Here is a 21,499-nt window from a genome sequence, read left to right as displayed (position 1 = left end):
TTGTTAGCCCCAACATCTCTCTTTAAACATATTCAGCTGCCTACTCCAATCTTCACTTGGAGGCCTAATAGTCATCTCATATTACCATGCTAAAAACAGAGCTCTTAGTTTCCTTCTAATTCTGCCCCTCCCCCAATCATCCCATTTCAGTTGAGAATGTCAGGGTGCGCTCACCAAAAATTGAGTCATCTTTTATTTCTTACTTTAAATCACTTGCTCCTGCAGACTTATACACATCAAATCCTATACCAAGTTCTGTTGGCACATTTTCCAAAATATATCCAAATTCTTCCACTTCTTAGTATTTATATAATTTTTACCCTCATCCAAGACACGTCATCACTAGACCCCTGTAATAGTCTCCTAACTAGCTAGTCCTCCCTCTCTTGCCTCCATTCAACCTTCTGCAACAGTCCATTTTCCAAATAGCAGTCAAAATCAACTTTTAAAACATAGATTATATAATTTCCTTACTCTCAACTTCTAGTAGCTTTCCTTAGTCTCGAAGTCAAAATCCTTGGCTCCTTAGCTGACCTCATCTCATATCACCCTTCTCAGTCCCAGTCTGCACTTTCTTTCCATTCCTCAAAGCATACCTAGGCACTCCCACCTTGTGATCTTTCTTTAGCCATTTCCTCATGTCTAGACATTTAGGTGGCCACCCCCTCCTTGTCATTCAGGTGTCAGTAAATGTCATTTCCTTAGAGGGGACTTCCCTGACTTTCCAATCTAAACTGCCCCTTTCCTCTGAAATAACTCTTTATTACACTATTCTGTTTTATTTTCCTTGTAGTAGTTATCACAAGCAAACTGAAGGTATCTTCTTTATATATTTGTTCACTTGTTCATTATCTGTCTCTTCTCCACTGAAATGGAAGCTCCACAAGAGCATAGACTTCATCTAAGTTGCTGTACTATCTGTAGAGTCATAGTAGCTGTCTACACATAGGCGGTGCTCAGTGAATCCACAGGGAGTCATGGTGAAGGCCTGGATCTTTATCAAATCAGGAACCATGTGGAGAGGAAGAAGGGGACTGCCCAGGTTCGTTAAGAAAAAAATTGGCAGACTTTAAGGCATATTATGAAGCCACAGTGGTCAAAACAGCATGGTATTGGCATAAAGATAGATATATCGACCAATGGAATCGAATAGAGTGCTCAGATATAGACCCTCTCATCTATGGACATTTGATCTTTGATAAGGCAGTCAAGCCAACTTACCTGGGACAGAACAGTCTCTTCAATAAATGGTGCCTAGAGAACTGGATATCCATATGCAAAAGAATGAAAGAGGACCCATATCTCACACCCTATACAAAAGTTAACTCAAAATGGATTAAAGATCTAAACATTAGGTCTAAGACCATAAAACAGTTAGAGGAAAATGTTGGGAGATATCTTATGAAACTTACAATTGGAAGTGGTTTTATGGACCTTAAACCTAAAGCAAGAGCACTGAAGAAGGAAATAAATAAATTGGAGCTCCTCAAAATTAAACACTTTTGTGCATCAAAGAACTTCATCAAGAAAGTAGATAGACAGCCTACACAATGGGAGACAATATTTGGAAATGACATATCAGATAAAGGTCTAGTGTCCAGAATTTATAAAGAGATTGTCCAACTCAACAACAAAAAGACAGCCAACCCAATTACAAAATGGGAAAAAGACTTGAACAGACACCTCTCAGAAGAGGAAATACAAATGGCCAAAAGGCACATGAAGAGATGCTCAATGTCCCTGGCCATTAGAGAAATGCAAATCAAAACCACAATGAGATATCATCTCACACCCACCAGAATGGCCATTATCAACAAAACAGAAAATGACAAGTGCTGGAAAGGATGCGGAGAAAGAGGCACACTTATCCACTGTTGGTGGGAATGTCAAAGGGTGCAACCACTGTGGAAGGCAGTTTGGCGGTTCCTCAAAAAGCTGAATATAGAATTGCCATACGACCCAGCAATACCATTGCTGGGAATCTACTCAAAGGACTTAAGGGCAAAGACACAAACGGTCATTTGCACACCAATGTTTATAGCAGCGTTATTTACAATTGCAAAGAGATGGAAACAGCCAAAATGTCCATCAACAGATGAGTGGCTAAACAAACTGTGGTATATACATACGATGGAATATTATGCAGCTTTAAGACAGGATAAACTTATGAAGCATGTAATAACATGGATGGACCTAGAGAACATTATGCTGAGTGAGTCTAGCCAAAAACTAAAAGACAAATACTGTATGGTCCCAATGATGTGAATCGACATTCGAGAATAAACTTGGAATATGTCATTGGTAACAGAGTCCAGCAGGAGTTAGAAACAGGGTAAGATAATGGGTAATTGGAGCTGAAGGGATACAGACTGTGCAGCAGGACTAGATACAAAAACTCTAAAATGGACAACACAATAATACCTAATTATAAAGTAATCATGTTAAAACACTGAATGAAGCTGCATCTGAGCTATAGGGTTTTTGTTGTTGTTGTTGTTGTTGTTTTGTTTTTTGTTTGTTTTTGTCTGTCTGGTTGTTTTTGTTTTTTTTTTTACTATTATTATTACTTTTATTTTTTTCTCTATATTAACATTCTATATCTTTTTCTGTTGTGTTGCTAGTTCTTCTAAACCGATGCAAATGTACTAAGAAACGATGATCATGCATCTATGTGATGATGTTAAGAATTACTGATTGCATATGTAGAATGGTATGATTTCTAAATGTTGGGTTAATTTCTTTTTTTTCTTTTTTCCGTTAATTAATAAAAAAAAATTACATTGTCAAAAAAATAAATTGGCAAATTTGTGAATGATTTGTATTTTAAAATTTAATTTACCTTCCTCAAGGCTCCCATTCATATCTGTATTTTTTATAATAACTACTATTTATGTATCTTCTATGATATTTGTCATTCTGATTTGTCTTATGGTTATGTCTTATGGTATATGACCTACTCCCATCTTACACTATAAATTCCTTCAGTACAAGGATTATATCTTTTCATAATGTGTCAGCACAATAGCATGCATTTAGTGGATAATCAATGCATTTTTTGCCAAAATCAACTCCATTCTTGTATCACCATCTTCATGGCAAAAACTTTTCCTTTGTGACCAAAAAAAAAATGTCTTCCACTTTAATTGTTCCAGCCCTAAGCTATGTCGAAAAAAAGTATTTCTATGGCAAGGAAAGAAGAAGGAGGAGGGGCATCAATATGTGCCAAATATTGTGTTGGGCTCTTTAATACATTCTCTTATTTAATAACCCTTGTGGCCTGTGGAGTAAGGTATCGTCCAAATTTAAGAGATGGGGAGCAAATCCTGTAGAGGGCTTCCTGAGCTGTGGGTGGTAGAGCCAGGACTGCATCAGGATCTGTCCCTTTCTGACTTCTCTCTGTGTACTGCTAGATGGCTGGTTCTGACCCAGGGGAGAGAAGCTATGACAACATGCTGAAGATGCTATCAGACCTGAACAAGGACTTGGAAAAGCTGTTAGAAGAGATGGAGAAAATCTCAGGTAGGATGTTCACCAGGCCGTGCACCTTTCTGCTTCTTTCCAGTAGCCTTATGTGCCCTACATTTCTAAGCTCACATCCAGCACCTTCCTAACAACCCCATGGCATGTAGCTACTGTGCCACAAATCTGACACTTATAAGACAATGTTGCCTTGAGTTGTTTTCTGATTATTTTATGTGTCTGCATCTTATTTCTACAACTGGACAGTTACCTCTGGCAGCAGAAGTAATGACTTTCTTTTGTAACCATCACAGTACTAGACACATCTTTGTCAGCAGGTAGCACTTGATGTTTTATGACACCTGTAAGTGGAATTGGAACATTCCTTTCTGTGAATTATTTAAACAAAAAATGTCCAGGGTAATAGTGCTAATGATTGGTTAGGCACTGAAATAGAGATAAAGCTCAGTGGGATAAAGCAGCAATAGATTTTAAAGAATTTCTCCATTTTGGGAAAGACATATTGATTAGTTATTTTATTCAATGTGTTTCCACTAAGTGGTATCCAACAGTGGTAGCAATGCCATTAAAATTTCTTTAATTTGTTCTTCACTAATCCAGAATATGTATAATACTTGTAATTTGTGAGCATAAGTTTTGTTAGATAATGTAAAACAGACTTTAGAAAGCGTGAGTACTCTACTCAAATAAAAACAAGCTCTTTTTAAGGATAATATTAGTTTGCAAATAATATTCATTCATTATAGCAGGCATTAGAGACTTGCTGCATAGAAAGTTTTACAATTAATTTGCCTATGTACTTGAAAGTTTTTATATTTCTTAAAACTTCCTTTAAAGAAAGTTCCATAGTTTTCCTCCATAAACCCTATAATTCCTTCAATTTAATTATACTCTTCTTTTTCACAGCATTTTTAAAAATACCTGCTCTGTGTGCCATTCTAAGAATACAAAGTTAAATGGAGATGCTCCTTTACTAGAAGAGATGGCTAGAGGCTAAGAACAGTCATCAACACAACCAATTATAATTTAAATATATAAAATTATAATATGGTAGATACTAGTAATTGTGGGCACGGAGCACTTGAGAGGGAGTAGAGGAGAAGAGGCTGGCTGCCTAAGGAGACCAGTGACTTCGAATGGAGAACCAAGGAAGGAATGGGGATTGGACAGGGGAGGTGGCAGGTCCTGGGGGTGGAGAGGAAGGACACCGCAGCAGACAAGATAGCTGAGGCAGTGGGTAGAGATGAGAAGGCCTGGCATAACCAAGGAGCCAAGTTCGTGCCCAGGGTTCCAGAGTGGCATGCCAAAGGGAGAAGAAGGTTCTGAAGAGCTTTACTTTTCTTTCTCTAAGTGATTGGGAGCTGTGTTCATTGGAGGCTGTTATGTACCTCAGAAAAGCCATGTTCTTCTAATCCATTCTTGTTGGGGCAGACCTTTTGCTGGGTGGAACCTTTAAATTAGATTGTTTACATGGAGATGTGACCCTGCCCATTCAAGGTGGGTCTTAGTCCTTTTACTGGAGTCCTGTTTGCTAGAGTCCTGTGTAGTGGAGAATAAAAGGCAGAAAACAGAGAGTTCAGAACCAACACAGAGAGCAGAGAAATGAAACCAAGACATAGATGTTTGGAGATGCAGAAAGAAAATGCCCAAGGGGATGCCAAAAAAGACCCACAGGAATTGAGAGAGCCATTTTGAAATCAACTGTCCTGCCCACAGGGGCCTTTCCAGCTGAGAGACTACAAAAAGCACTAGGCACAGGCTAAGACCTGAACCTTTGTTATAGAAATTTACTTACGGGAGTGAAAGGAGGCAATCAATCAGGGAATCCAGCTGCTCTGACAGCAGTCGGCACAAAGAGCTCAGTGTGGAAGTGTTCCGCAATTAGGTGGTAATCAGCGGGGCCAGTTATGGGCCCAAAACAAAGACAGCAGAGGGATCTTGGGAAAAAGACTATAGGTTAACGGTAAACATGACTCCAGGAAGGGGAATAGGGTATAGATTCACATCTTGCAGAGAGAGAGGTCTGGTTTCTTGCATATATTGATCATCTGTGCATTCCTCCTTTGTAAAGAAGTTGGCTGAAACTTTTAACTGACCTAGGTCATGTGAGCGATTGTGCGCTTTAGCATTTCACAAAGACTCAGGGAACGGCTCGGCCCCTGGACTCCTGCTGGCCCCCCAGGCAGCAGCTGGCATTGGCAATAGGACAGATGTTGCATCCACAGCATCAGCAGCAGTATTATAGGCAACAAAGTACAAACAAGCTGGCGCATGCAGAAAATAATCCAGCTACCAAGTGACGGTGTGGCAGGTTAGGGAATTGACCACTGTGCAGGGGAGCATCTGATAGATACTCAACATTTTGTATGTAACCTTGCATGTGATTTAAAACTTGTGTAACATTTTGTGAGTTAGCAGGTATATAGACACAGCATTGGATATTTATTAAAGCACAGGTGCCACCTTGTCGATCCTGACAGTCTCAGCAGTGAGCCATTGAACCCATCAAGTACTGAATACTAAGTATACATTGGGATTTGTTGACTTGTTCCCAGACCAGACAGTATATATAGGAATAAGAGTCAGCCTTAGGAGGCAAAGTTTCTGGTGATGAGGAAAAAGAGAAGAATTTTTCCCACATTCACCACCAGTGGGTATTCTGTCACGTCAGCATGGTATTCCACATGGTTTGATTGGCAGGAGCGATGGTCCACGGTAGGTCAGTGGCACTGGACAATGGCAGCTCAGTGCACACTGGGCCCTGAGACCTGCCATGTACAGCAGAAGCCCACTGCAGACATGTATTTCCCACAGTACTGTGGGCAAAAAGAAAGATATTTATGGGGAACTATAAAGGGCAGATCTGGGTAGTATGACAGTATGAATGCCAAATTTCTGTTGGTCGATAAAGGGGTCCCTGGAGAAGGTGTGTTATGGGGGCATCTCAAATACTGTATTTTTCCCCTGAGGCAATGCAACGCATGGTCCCAGGGTGGTGTCCACAGTCAGCTTGGGTATAATGGGAATCCTTAATGTCGTACCTATAGTGCCTTGTGGCATGGGGGCCCGGGGTTAACAATATAAACCGTTTTTGGCATTTTGTGAAGGAACTGTGTCCTAACACTTAAATTCTGAGCAATCCCAATCTCCCACAGACTTAGGATCCCCAACCAGTGGGGCTGCATAGGCCAGGACCAGGGCCAATTGACCTTATTCTCCCCATTTTCTGTTGCTTGTGGCAAAGACAAAGCAGGTTGTTATCACGACCTGTGTGTGGCTGTGATACCACTGGCCCCTTTACCTGTATCCGCAGGGCCTGCATGGGTCCAGCTGTCACCATCTTGATGGGTACAGTGGCAGCTTCCCTGGGTCTAGAGTTGATGTTGGTCAAGGCAGGGGACAGCCATTGAGTCCACTGCTGCAGGGACCTTCTGTCATCCTTTAATTGTTCTTTTTAAGAGGCCGTTCATCCTCTCAACCAATCCTGCTGCAGTTGGATTACAGGGTAAGTGAAAAGTCCACAAAACATCCTGCTCTGCTGCTGAGGCTTGAGACAATTGTCCAGTGAATGGGGTCCACCTATTACTGTCCACATGCATGGGGACCCCAAAAAAGACACTTATTTATTACAGGTTTTGTACTGTAGCTCTTTGGTTAGGCTTTCCTACTGGGAAGGCCAGCAGCAGTCGTGTAGCTCTGTTCACAGCCGTGAAGGTGTACTTTGCATCTTCAGACAGTGGAAGAGGTCTTATATAGTCTACCTGCCTCCAGGTGACCAGGAGCTCCACACAGCCAATGTGGCCAAGTTGATGTGGAAGCATCCTGGGCCGTGTAAAGGAGTGTACCACTTCCTTTAGCTGCTGTTATGTTATAGGCAGCTGAAATTGCTGTGCCAGTTGCTACAAGGTTCAGTATCCTTAGTGCCCTGTTTTTGGTGCAGTCACTTGGCAGCCTCATGTGCTAGGCTATGGATCTTCACCAAAGCATCCACTTAGACATTGCCTGGTAACGAATCAGCATTATGTGTGGAAACATGGAAAAGAGCTACCTTGCGTTTATGGCAAGCAGTCCAGATGTCTTCCCATATCTCTTTTCCCCATAGAATGACCGACTACTGTCCACTGCTCTTGTTTCTATGTAGCCATCCACACAGTCAGGCCTTGGTACATGGCCCAGTTGTCAGTACAAATGGTCAGCGCATCTCTGGGTTCATGAACGATGACCATCACACCGCTCTTAGTTCAGCTCTCTGCCTACTTTGCATAGTTCTAGTCTCCCACCAGATGGTGTGAGTGCTAGTCTGGACAGCCACAGCTGCCTGTGCTGACCCATTGGTGTACCAAGTGGAGCCAGCTAGGCTCCTATGCCCATCAACCATTTGGACTTTTCAAAGGCAGCCTGCTAGGGGACATCCCATTCCCAAGCTTTCCTTTTTTGAACAATATGTACAAAGGTTTTAGGATATGTGCTAAGTGCCGTATGAATGGTCTCCAATATCTTAACAAACTCAAGAATGCCATTAAAATTGGAGCTGAAGGGATATAGACTGTGCAACAGGACTGGATACAAAAACTCAGAAATGGACAGCACAATACTACCTAACTGTAATATAATTATGGTAAAGTACTGAATGAAGCTGCATGTGAGAATGATAGAAGGAGGAGGGCTGGGGACATATTGAAATCAGAAAGAAAGATAGATGTTAAAGATTGAGATGATATAATCTAGGAATGCCTAGAGTGTATAATAATAGTGAAATGTACAAGGTACAATTTTAAAAATGTTTTTGCATGAGGAAGAACAAAGGAATGTCATTATTGCAAGGTACTGAAAATAGATGGTAATTAATATTTTAAAATGTCACCTTCTGTGTGAGACAAAAGCAAAAAATGTTTATTTGGTAGAAAATTAATATTTTGACTAGTGCATTTCCTAATATAACTTATGTAGATAGTTTGATTGAATGCCATAAGTACTTGGAATCTCAGGTAGGACATGAAATTTTGTTGGTTTGTCCAGAGTGATGCCCCAATGAATCCCAGAGTGATTCGATCAGTGAGTGGAAAAGTATCTGCAAAGCCCCCTTTGGGGAGTGGTGAGAACGGGGAGAAATTCAACTTCCCCAAGTTGAAATCTTGATATTCTCACAAACAATGTGGACAACCAAAGCTATAGGCAGAGCCCCCAGTCTTGGGGTATGTTCATATGAAACTTAACCCCACAAAGGATAGGTCAAGTCTACTTAAAATTTAGGCCTAAGAGTCACCCCCAAGAGAGCCTCTTTTGTTGCTCAGATGTGGCCCCTCTCTCCAGCCAACACAACGAGCAGTCTCACCACCCTACTCCTCTCTACGTGGAACATGACTCCCAGGGGTGTGGACCTTCCTGGCAACGTGGGACAGAGATCTTGGAATGAGCAGAGACTCAGCATCAAGGGATTGAGAAAAACCCTGGAATGAGCTGAGATTTAGCATCAAGGGATTGAGAAAACCTTCTGGACCAAAAGAGGGAAGAGGGAAATGAGACAAAGTGTCAATGGTTGAGAGATTCCAAACAGAGTCGAGAGGTTATCCTGGAGGTTATTCTTAGGCATCAAGTAGATATCATCTTGTTATTCAAGATGTAATGGAGAGCCTGGAGGGAACTGCCTGAAAATGTAGAGCTGTGTTACAGTAGCCATGTTTCTTGAGGATGATTGAATAATGATACAGCTGTCACGTGACTGTGTGATTGTGAAAACCTTGTGTCTGATGCTCCTTTTATCTACCTTGTCAACAGACGAGTTGAACATATGGAATAAAAATAAATAATAGGGGGAAGAAATGTTAAAATAAATTTAGTCTGAAATGCTAGTGATCAATGAAGGCAAGGGGTAAGGGGTATGATAGGTATAATCTTTTTTTTTTTCTTTCCTGTGTTCATTTCATTTCTTTTTCTATTGTCTTTTTGTTTCTTTTTCTGAATTAATGCAAATGTTCTAAGAAATGATGAATATCCAACAAGGTGATGATATTGTGAATTACTGATTGTGTATGTTTTATTTTGTTTCTTATTTTTTTAATTAATAAATAAATTTTTTAAAAAAGAATGCCATTAATTGTTTGGGCACATAGGGGTGGGATAATTTTGTACTTTGTCAACAGCAGAAGGAATAGTTTTAGTCTTACCCAACCAGACAACATCTAAAACTTCACAGAGTATTCAGGCCCCTGTATTTGTCTCAATTTACTACCTGTTCCTGGCTTTCAAGGTGGGTCACCCCTGTGCTAGCAACTGTTCCTAGTTCTGGAAGAGAGTTACTGGTTAGCATGACATCATCAATGTAATGAAACAGAGTCACATTTTCAGAGGGTTTCCACGCTTTTAGGTCTTGTGCCACCAGCCCATGACAAATAGTGGGACTGGAAGGTACCCCTGGGGTAGCACAGAAAATGTCCATTGTTGTCCTCCCCATGTGAATGGGAGTGCAGGCTAGCTGGAGGGAGCTAAAGAAATACTGAAGAAAGCATTAGCAAGCTCTCATACAAAATGGAATTGACCTAAGTAAGTACTTAAGTCTTGTAATAAAGTAGCAATGTTTGGCACAGCTGCAAACAAAGGAGAAGTTGCTTTGTTCAGCCATCTGTAGTTAATTTGCATCTGCCAAGTTTCATCAGGTTACTTTTCTTGCTGTGAGTTAGGATAATAATGCCTAACATATATTCTGGGATAGAGATATATACACTGTAGAAGTTTGGGGGTGGGAAACAAACTGATCCTCATTGACAGCTGACATTGCATGGCTTTAATTCCCTGGCCCCCATATCCTGCTGTAGTTAATGTGGGACTTATGGTCCATGGCTGTTTTCCATATATTAAGGTACATTCTACTCTGGTGTCCACTAATGCTAAAACCCTATGTTCATTGATTAGGGATCAAAAGATGGTTAGTTTTATATGTGGCCTCCAATCCCCAATGTCCCCCAAAACTGCTCTTACTTGACCTGCACCCTAATCAAGGGGGAACAGGGCTTCCCAGACAGACCTCTTTAGCTGGGGGAGGAGAGGGCTCCATCTAGGACATCGGCTAAGCCTTCTGGCTGACATTATCATCCTCCTCTAGTGCCCTGGTCTGAAGTTTAGTGAAGCTTTGTTCCTCAGGCAGCTTACTCCATAATTTGACTAGTCCTGCATTTAGCTGCCCATCAATATCCTCAGTCTTAATTTCTGTTTAGCTGGCCAGCCATATCATACACAACAACGAATGCAACATAGTAAAATAAGTGGGCAGCCCCAAACCACTCAGGTTTACCCCCACAGAGTCTCCCTTCCCCATGTTGGATATCTTACAGGAGAAATCATTGCAATCCACCCTGGGGCTCCCCCACAGATCCTAACTGTCCCGTGGCCTGCAGGAGGGCTATTAGTGCAGCCAGGGCGTTATGGGCATATTCTCTTGGCAGAGCCCATTCTACCAGAAGGGGAGCCTCCCTTCCCCACAGAGAGGTTACAGGCCACCCCGGTATCCCACCCGGGGAATCTCCCTTTCCCGGGTTCATGCTGTCAAAACCGGGTGCTTCTTTGGCTCCCTGGCTGGCTCCTGAATTGTTCTGGCCCACAGGGGCCTTTCAAGGCAAGAGACCAAAGGAAGCACTAGGTATGGACTGAGATGTAAACCTTTATTATAGGAATTTGCTTACAGGGGTGAAAGAAGGAATCAAGCTGCTCTGACAGTGGCTGGTACAGTGCTCAGTGTAAAAGTGTTCCGCAACTTGTGACAGGGTGAAGGATGGTGTAAACAGGAAAGACTGGGGGCAGAAAGAGCAGTTGAAAAGCTTTTGTAGAACTAAGAGATAAAAAGGAGCTAGTCTTGGCTAAGGCTTGGCTCTGAGAACAAGAAGGGAGAGTAGATTTCTGTGTAGAATCTCTTTAGTAGTTACATCTGTAAAGTCTTCACATATTTTATTGTGGTAGCGTGCAAACCACATAAAATTTTCCATTTTAACCACTTTCAAGCACGCAACTCAGTGGCACTTAGTACATTTGCAGTGTTGTGCTATCCTCACCACCACTCAATACCAAAACTTTCCACCTCCCCACACAGAAACTCTGTACCCATAAACATTAACTCCCAGTCCTCCTCCCCCACCCCTGCAACCTGTAGTCTATTTTCTGTCTAAATTTGCATATTCTGGTTGAAGTAAGTGAAATCATCCAATATCTGTCCTTTTGTGTCTAGCTTATTTCTTTTAACATATTTTCAAGGTTCACCCATGTTGTCACATGTATCAGAATTTTATTACTTTTTATGACTAAATAATATTCTATTGTGTGTGTGTGTGTATATATATATATATATACACATACATATATATATATACACACACACACACACACACACACATATATATATACATATTTTGTTTATCCATTCATAAGTTAATGAACACTTGGGTTGTGTTCTTTGGCAACAACTGTGAATAATCCTGCAATGAATGTTTCTGTATAATTATTTATTCAAGCCCCTGCTTTTGGTTCTTTGGGGTAGATCCCTAGAAGTGGGATTCCTGGTGACTCCTATTTCAGGTCTTTCTCTATGTAAAAGTAGTATGATGAACCAATAGACGAAAGCAGGAGGGATCAATTTTTTGAAAAATAAAATTTTTTAAAATACAAATGCTGTTTTTAAAATGAGTACTACATTTAATTTTACTTAAGAATTTAATCTGAAGTGAAACTGAAGTAATTTTTCACTTAAACTAAATATTTCTTCACCATAAAAAAAGTATTAGCTCTGTTTTAGTTTCCTGGCTGCTTGGATTGGTGTAAACAATGGGAATTTTTTGGCTCACAGTTTTGCAACCCAGAGTCCAAATTTGAGATGTCGAGGCGCTGCTTTCTCCCAGAAGACAGTGGTGAAGGCTGTCCACGCTTCTTGCTGCTCCGTGTGTTGGGTTTCAGTGTGCTTATAAAGGATGCAGTAGGGGCCCCTTTACTCCTCTGATCCCCTGTGCTTCCTCCTGCTCCGTGTGCTGGGTTTCACTGTGCTTATAAAGGACACAGTAGGGATCCCTTTGTTCCTCTGCCCCCTTGTGATTCCTCCTGTGCTGTGTGCTGAATTCAGTGTGCTTATACAGGACGCAGTAGGGGTCCCTTCGCTCCTCTGCACCTGCTCCCCTGTGCTTCCTCCAGCTCCATGTACTGGTTTTCAGTGTGCTTATAAAGGACGTAGTAGGGGTCCCTTCACTCCTCTGCACCTGCTCCCCTGTGCTTCCTCCTGCTCTGTGTGCTGGGTCTCAGTGTGCTTATAAAGGACATAGTAGGGGTCCCTTCACCCCTCTGCTCCCCTGTGCTTCCTTCTGCTCCGTGTGCTGGGTTTCAATGTGCTTATAAAGGACACAGTAGGGGTCCCTTTGCTCCCCTGCTCCCCTGTGCTTCCTTCTGCTCCATGTGCTGGGTTTCAGTGTGCTTATAAAGGACACAGTAGGGGTTCCTTCGCTCCTCTGCTCCCCAGTGCTTTCTCCTGCTCTGTGTGCTGGGTTCAGTGTGCTTATATAGGACACAGTAGGGGGTCCCTTCGCTCCTCTGCACCTATCCCCTGTGCTTCCTCCTGCTCCATGTGCTGGGTCTCAGTGTGCTTATACAGGACGCAGTGTGCTTATACAGGTCCCTTCACTCCTCTCTACCTGTTCTCTTGTGCTTCCTCCTGCTCCATGTGCTGGGTTTCAGTGTGCTTATAAAGGACGTGGTAGCAGGGTGAAGACCTGCCCTGACTCACGTGGACCACTCTTTAACTAAAGAAGCCTCAGCAAAAGGTCCTATTTACAACTTGAGTGGATCCAGTTTAAGGACACCTTTTTCTGGAGTAAACAGCTCCATCACCTGAAGGTCCTAAAGATTGCTGCAAAATTGAGAAAGTTTATAGAGAATCATTAAGGAAAATAGCATTATTTCTTTAATTGCATCCTTTATCTTTTTTAGTATCTATTAATAATCATCAGTTTCATTTATTCAGTACTTACTAACATTAGATGATCTTAGTTCATTTAGTCCTATAATAATTTTATATGGTATTGGGACTCTTATTGTCCCCATTTTATAGATGAAGAAACTGAGCACAGAGAAAGGAATGCCTACCATGGGTCCCACAGGTAGTTACTGGTGAAACCAGGGCTAATCCTCTTTCTGCTGTTAAAGATGAGGAGATTTAGCATTCTTACCTTTTTCTCACCTTCTCTCCTCTGCTTCCCACTTGATAACTATACTATTATTTGTACGTTATCAAGGTGTACAGCATTTGCACTCTGCTGTAATCATAATCCTCCAGTTGGTGAGTCCTAGTTCTGTGTTCAGATGGGTCAAGTATTTACACACAGTAGCTATAGCTGGGCCAATCCTGTGCTCTTTATTTGAAGAAAGGCTTATAGATTTTGTGTTTTTGAATTCAGTAAATGCTCAAAAACTTAGAACTGGAAGGTGATTTGATTAGGTATGTGATTATTTTCTTCATAATGTAAAAGAAGTCTTCAGAATTTACTGGCTCTGTGTGGTATGAGGCCTACCCTCGTTTCCTCTTCTAAGTGGCTTACTTTTTCTACCTGTAAGGTTCTTTATTCTTGAAATTTTATAACTTCACCAGCATATGCCTTGGAATTAATACTCTGAAACACTTTTTTTGTGAAACAGTCAGCCTTTAGAGCAGTGGTATTTTTTGTAGGAAACTTTTCATTTATCATATTATTGGATTTTTAATACTATTTCTTTCTTCTTCAAAAATTCAAATTATCCATATTGTGTGCCTTTTTTGTCTGTCTCCCTTATTTATCATCACCTCTATAACATTTTTTTCTTTGGGGTTTTTTTTTTCATTTTATTTTGTGTGTGTGGTTTCCTCAAGACTGTCCCCTATTCCCCAGTTGTTCCATTGTCTAAATTTTTGTTTGTTTTCTTGTTTATTTTCTACCTTAGGGAACTGATTTTATCATACTCCTCAATTCATGGCACATCACAGTCATTGGTCCTGCAGGGTTCCTCTCATTTTATTTTATTTTTTTTATCCCCTTAAATGGCATAGTCCATTCCCTTTCCTCTCTCTACCCATACATAGCCATTCTAATTGTACTTGTATGAAATATCTTTTCCCAACCTTTCACTTTCAATGTATGTTTATCCTTGGGTCTAAGATGCATTTCCGATAGACAGCATATAAGTGGGTCCTGTTTTTTAATCCATTCTGCCAGCCTATGTCTTATGATTGGGGATTTAATCCATTAACATTTAGTGTTATTACTGTATGGGCAGTACTTTCTTCTACCATTTTGACTTTTGGATTTTATGTCATATCTAATTTTTCTTCTCTTTACCTTTACTGATAGTTTTCATTTCTACACTCTTCTCCGCACCTCTCTCTCCTGTCTTTTCATATCTATCTCTAGTTCTCCCATTAGTATTTCTTGCAGAGCTGGTCTCTTGGTCACAAATTCTCTCAGTAGTGTTTTGTCTGAAAATGTTTTAATTTCCCCCTCATTTTTGAAGGACAATTTTGCTGAATATAGAATTCTTGGTTGGTAGTTTTTCTCTTTTAGTAACTGAAATATATCATCCCACTATCTTCTCGCCTCCATGGTTTCTGCTGAGAAATCTATGCATAGTCTTATTGGGCTTCCCTTGTATGTGATGGATTGCTTTTCTCTTGCTGCTTTCAAGATTCTCTCTTTCTCTTTGACATCTGACATTTTGATTAGTAAGTATCTTGGAGTATGTCTATTTGTGTCTGTTCGGTTTGGGGTATGCTGCACTTCTTGGATCTGTAATTTTTGGGTGTGTGTGTGATTTTTAAATTAATTTTTAAATATCTTTAAAACATAACAAACAAACACAAACATTCTTACCATATGATAATTCCATTCTACATATATAATCAGTAATTCACAATATCATCGCATACTTGTATATTCATCATCATGATCATTTCTTAGAACATTTGCATCAATTGTTGTGGTTTAGGGCCAGACCCTTCAAGTATTATGTGCTATCTGATCAAAAAAACCTGTTTCTTTTTTTCTTTTTCTTTTTTATTTTTCCATCAGTCCTGCCCCCTCTGCACTGGGGCAAAAACCAGTAAAGTAAACTCAGCTTTGACTCCAGGTTATCTGAGCTCGGGGCCTATTTTTAGTAGTCAGAATTTGTTAATTAATTCCACAGTTAGAGCTTGGTTGCGTTCAGCCCCTGCTGCTGGTAAAGTCTCTTTCCTTTCCCCTCTGGGAAGCAGCCTGTTGGGGAGGGATGCCAGCTGCTGTGGTTTAGGGAACTCATGGTTCTGGGTGGGCTTGCAGCCAGTCCAGCTGGTCCAGACTGGGATACGCTGTGTGTCCTGTCAATGACTTGGCCCCAGACAGCCATTCTAATGTGGTTAATATGTTTTTTGTGTGTGCCTGTTCTTGTGAAGTATATATTGCTGTTTTATATGCATATATTTTAAATTTAAGTGGTATTAAACATACTGTTTCTTATTTTTTTACTCATAACTGTGTACCTCTTTCCAAGGTGCTCTGTCCAAATCTGATGCACTGCATTTACATACTGCAGAGCATGCTGAGGTGTACATCCCCAGCCAGTATAGGCTGGGCACAAGGCTCTTAATAATATGGGGGTCAGGCCCAGCCCATCCACAGGACCTGTGGGTGGTGGCACATGCTCAGAGACAGGTAACTGGCCAGACAGGGGCCTCAGTGTGCATCTGTTTTTCCATATTCTAATTTGTTCAGATTTCTGTTTTTATCTTTGTTGTCTTTCCCAACTTTCTTCCCTAATTTTTTGTTGTGGTTTATTAAACCTTTGAGTTGAATGCTTTGTTCATTTGTGTTTATTCTTTTAAAATTATGAAAACATATGAGGCTTTGTATTTATCTCTAAGTATATCTTTTACTGCATCCCATAAGTATTGGTATATAGCATTCTTGTTTTATATTGTTTTTAAATCAACTTTATTGATATATAATTTATATACAATAAAATAAACATTTTAAGCATACAGTTCACTGAGTTTTGACAAATGTACATGCCAGTGTAACTAACACTACTTTCAAAATATAAACTATTTCTGTCACCCCAGAAGTTTCCTTGTGTCCCTCCCCAATCAAGCCACACCCCTCCTTTCCCAGTACCAGGGAACAACTGATCTGCTTTCCTAGAATTTCATATAAATTAAATTATAGAGTCTGTACTCTTTTGGGTCTAGCTTCTTCTGCTCATTGGTTCTGATCAGCATAATATCATCAATGTATTGGACAACCTGGTGTCCTATGGTAGGAAAAGGTGATTAAAGTCCCTGTGGACTAAATTATGACATCAAAGTTGAAGAGTTGATATACCTGAAGTAGAACAGTAAAGCTTTATTGTTGGCCTTGCCAGCCAAAAGCAAACTGTTTCTGATGGTCTTTACCAGATATAGACACACACACAAAAGAGCATTTTCTAACTCAATACCTGAATACCAAGTATCAAGGGATGTGTTAATTTGCTCAGCAAAGCCACATCTGGAATAGCAGCTGTAATTAGAGTAAACACGTGATTGAGTTTATGATAATCTGCTGTCATCCTCCAAGATACAGCTATCTTCTGCACAGGCCAAGTAGGTAACCTGAATTGGGAAGTGGTGGGAGTCACCAATCCTGCATCTTTCAAGTCCTCAACGGTGGCACTAATCTCTGCAATCTCTCCAGGAATGCAGTTTTGTTTTTGGTTCACTATCTTCATAGGTAGAGGCAGTTCTGGTGGTTTCCATTTGGCCTTTCCTACCACAAAAATCTGTTTTCCATGGATTGGGGAACAAATATAAAGATGGTTCTAATTTCTGTGTATGTCCATTCCATTTAAGCAGGGAAATGACATGATAGATATGTGGCTTTAGAAAGATTATGTAGTAATGTAGAGAATGTTAAGAGATGAAAGGCATGGGAGTGATGCAACTTTCCAGGAAAGATAGTATGAAGGGTCTAAATTAATATATTAGCAGTAGGGATGGAGAGTAGAGATTAGACAGGAAAATCAGCAGGGCTTATAAAAATTGAGCATGGAAGGTGAGGGGAGAGAGAATAATTCCTGGGTTTTGCCATAAGCAAGTAGTCAGGATGGAGCTATTCAACCAGACTGAGTTATATGAAGAGCATATATCACAGGTTTAGCTTTAAATGTGTGCCAGCCACCAAAGAGAAGCCAAGGGAGAGGCATGAAAAGGATTCTCCCCTCTAAGAGGAGGCATGGCCCTGCTGTCAGGAAACTTGGTCCTAAATAATGAGGCCCACCTAATCCAACATCAGACAGAGAAATAATTCTTTCTGCTTTGTTGAGAAGGTGAGTTTATTGAAAATGTATCATCAGGGAATGGGAAGGAAAGCAATCTTTCCAAGACCAGACTTTCCAACTGAAAAGAGAAAGGACAATCCTAGTCCTCCAGTAAAAATTCCCAGGCAGCTGTCAGGCATGGAGCTAAGGGATCCAGGAGAACCCCCTGGCTGATGAGACGTGGATCAGGACTGCACTGAAAGCAATGGGATACTTCTGTGGTCGTCAAATTGTTATCATTAGGAAACATGGTCCTCATAGTCACACCTTCCTTATTCCATTTCAGAGAAACAAGTTTCTTTGTTTTGTTGAGAAGGTGAGTTTATTGAAAATGCATGAACAAGGAACTGGAGGAAAAAAGTCTTTCTAAGACCAGTTCAATGTGAGAAAGGAGATTTGAGCTTTTATAATCCAAACAAAAGAATGCAAAGGTCCAGAAGAAAGCAGTAAAAAAATTTTTTAACTAAATAAAAGTCACAGGATTCATTAAAATTGAGTAACAGTTACTTGCTTCATTTTGTTTGGTCAGGATATCCTGTTATCTGGTAGGCCCTTCTTTTGTTGTTGACCACTCAAGCCTTTAATCTTGTCCTTCAAAAGGGAGGAAGGTGCTGATATTACTTCATACGATGTTTCATTCCTGCAAGAAGAGCAAGGGAGGGTTTATAACAGTACCGGAAAAGGGATGGAGAGTAAATTTTTTAGATTAAATTAACAGCAAGCCATTTCAGCAACAGCTTTTAGTCTTACAATAACACAAGGCTGTGTTATTTTAACACATGCACTCCCCCCACACACAAAAATTTTCAGCAACTGATGCTGCAATAATGGGATACTTACATGGAAAAAGAATGAAATGTGACCCCCACCATACAGCATACAAAATAAATAAAGTAAGTAACTCAAGGCTGTTTGAGTGAAATGATAACGAAGACTATACTAAGCATTTTTTAGCTGAAGAATTATATTAAGTATTTTCTATTTATCCAGCTGTCATTGGCACCTCGAGTTTAGACTCTAGCCTCTGGACCATGAGACAAATTCCTGCTGTTTACATTAACTAGTCCGTGTAACTTTGTGACAGCAGCCCTGGAAAATTAAGACAACCCTAAAGGAGAAGGAAAAACCTTATTAGAAGTACAAAAGAACTGGAAAGAATAGTATAGTGCAAGACAGGGCAACAGAAAGTTTCAGGGAAGAATGAGGATCAGTGCATCCCTTGTGAGATCATTTGGTGGTTTGGAGAGAACTATTTGAGTGAGGACAAAGACGTGGATTGAGTAGAAATAAACTTTCATTTCTTCTTCTTCCTCCTCTTCCTCCTCTCCTCCTCCATCTCCTCCTCCTCCTCCACCTCCTCCCCCTCCCTTCCCCCTTCCCTCCTCTTCCTCCAACTACTACTACTACTAGCTGGGTACAGTCTTAAGGAACCAGATGCCCTAGAGTCTAAATTCCAGTGATAACATGTTAAAATATCAAAACTCCTCAAATTTCAAAAGGAGATTGCAAAACTACAAAGAAAAAGGAAGCAATGGACCAGGCAAAGGAGAAGGTTAAATCTGATCCATCAATGAAAGGATCAGGCTTGACTTTTAAAAAATGATCGTAAATATATTCAAAGAGCTAAAGAAAATATGGACAAGGAACTAAAGGAAATCATGAAAACTATATTTAAACATAAGGAGAATATCAATAGAGATGAAAATTATGGAAAGGAACCAAATAGAGCTGAAGACCACAGTAACAAAAATATAAAATTCCCTAGAAGGGTTCAACAGCAAACTGGGCTTTTCAGAAAAAGAGTCAATGCACTTGAAGATAAGACAATTGAAATAATTCAGTCTGGGAAGCAGAAAAAGGAAAGAATGAAAAAAAAGTAAACAGAGTTTGATGAAACTATGGGACCCTACGGTGGTTTGAAAAGGTTTATGTACCCTAGAAAAGCCATGTTTTAATCCTAATCAACCTTGTGGGAACAACAGTTTCTTCTAATCCCTATTCAGTACTGTATATTGGAATAATTAGCTTATCTCCATGGAGATGTGACTCAATCAAATGTGAGTATTAAACTTGATAATGTAGAGACATGTCTCCACCCATTCCAGGTGGGTCTTGATTGGTTTTACTGGAATCCTTTACTGGAATCCAGTGGGAAGATAAGCAGAAGCACTTTGGAAAAAGCTAGAGAATGACAAGAGAGAAAGCCATGAGATTCTGAGAGAGCAGAGAACACTACAGCACCACGAAGCGGAGAGTCCACCAGCCAGCAAATTTTGGAGATGAAGAAGGAAAATGCCTCCTGGGAAGCTGGAGAAGAAGCTAAGAGATGACACCATGTTCACCACGTGCACTTCCAGCCGAGAGAGAAATCCTGACCGTGTTCGCCACATGCCTTTCCACTTGAGAGAGAAGCTGTGAACTTCATTGGCCTCCTTGAATCAAGGTATCTTTCCTTGGATGCCTTAGATTGGACATTTTTATAGACTTGCTTCAATTGGGACATTTCCACAGCCTAAAAACTGTTAACTTGCAACTTATTAACTTCCCCTTTTTAAAAGCCATTCTGTTCCTGGTATATTGCATTCCAGAAGCTAGCAAACTAGAATAGACCCCATCAAACGAATCCATATACACATTGTGGGAGTCCCAGAAGGAGAAGAGAGAGACAGAGAAGGGGGAAAGAGCATATTCAAAGAAATAATGGCTAAAAACTTCCCAAATTTAATGAATGTAGGTTCAATGAATTTGGGACAGGATAAACTAAAATAGACCCTGTATTAATTTGTAACACTGCCAGACTGCAATATACTAGAAATGGGATGGCTTTTTAAATGGGAATTTAATAAGTTACAAGTTTACAGTTCTAAGGCCATGAAAATGTCCAAATTAGGGCACCAACAAGAGGTTACCTTCACTCAAGAGAGGCTGAAGCCATCCAGAATACCTCTGTCAGCTGGGAAGGCACCTGGCTGGCATCTCCTGGGCTCTGTTGTTTTTAGCCTCTGTTTTCTGTGGGGATTGCTCACTTGGTTTCTGTGGGCCTTCTTTTAGCTCTTCTGGGACACAACTCTGGATTCTGGCTTGCTTAGCATCTCATGGGAAGACACATGGCAATGTCTGCTGGGCTCTGCCCATGTCTAGATATCTGCTTTCTCTGTCAGCAGTCCAAACAACTCTAAACATACATGTCTCTGCTCTGAAGCAATTGTTCCCTAAAAGTCTATCTGAGGTTTCTCCAAAATGTTTCACCTTGAGGTCTCTTATAAACTAATACAGACTCACCTTGAATGGGTAGAGTCACATCTCCATCTAATGAAAAGGTCACACTCACAATTGGGCAGGCCACATCTCTGTGGAGATAATCTAATCAAAAGTTTTCACCCTAAAGTCTTGTATCAGGATTAAAAGAAATGGCTGCCCCTGCCAGATTGGATCAGGATTAAAACATGGCTTTTCTGGGGGTGCATAATAGTTTCAAACCATCACAGACCCACACTGCACCATGTTTTAATAAAACTATCAAATGCCAAAGATAAAGAATTATTTAAGTGCAAGAGAGAAACAGCATGTTATATATAAGGGAGTCTCAATAAGTTTAAATACCAATTTCTCATCAGAAATTTGAATGGAGGCAAGGAGGCAGTGGGAAGATAAGTGCTGGAAGCATAAAATCGCTACCCAAGAATTCTATACT

The 21,499-nt window shown here is 40.5% G+C and overlaps 1 protein-coding gene across 1 annotated transcript in view; it reads left to right on the top strand.

Moving 5' to 3' along the window:
• Positions 1-21,499, top strand: part of SYCE3 (synaptonemal complex central element protein 3) — a 69,491-nt gene that overhangs the window by 22,014 nt on the left and 25,978 nt on the right. Inside the window, exon 2 of the mRNA XM_077169301.1 lies at positions 3,411-3,519. Within this exon, the coding sequence (XP_077025416.1) occupies positions 3,411-3,519 (109 nt within the window). The remainder of the gene's footprint in view (positions 1-3,410; positions 3,520-21,499) is intronic.

This window comes from Tamandua tetradactyla, chromosome 7 (genome assembly GCF_023851605.1).
Source record: "Tamandua tetradactyla isolate mTamTet1 chromosome 7, mTamTet1.pri, whole genome shotgun sequence".
NCBI lineage: Eukaryota > Metazoa > Chordata > Mammalia > Pilosa > Myrmecophagidae > Tamandua > Tamandua tetradactyla.
Note: the sequence above shows the minus strand (reverse complement) of the source record. Positions and strands in the feature narration are given on the sequence as shown.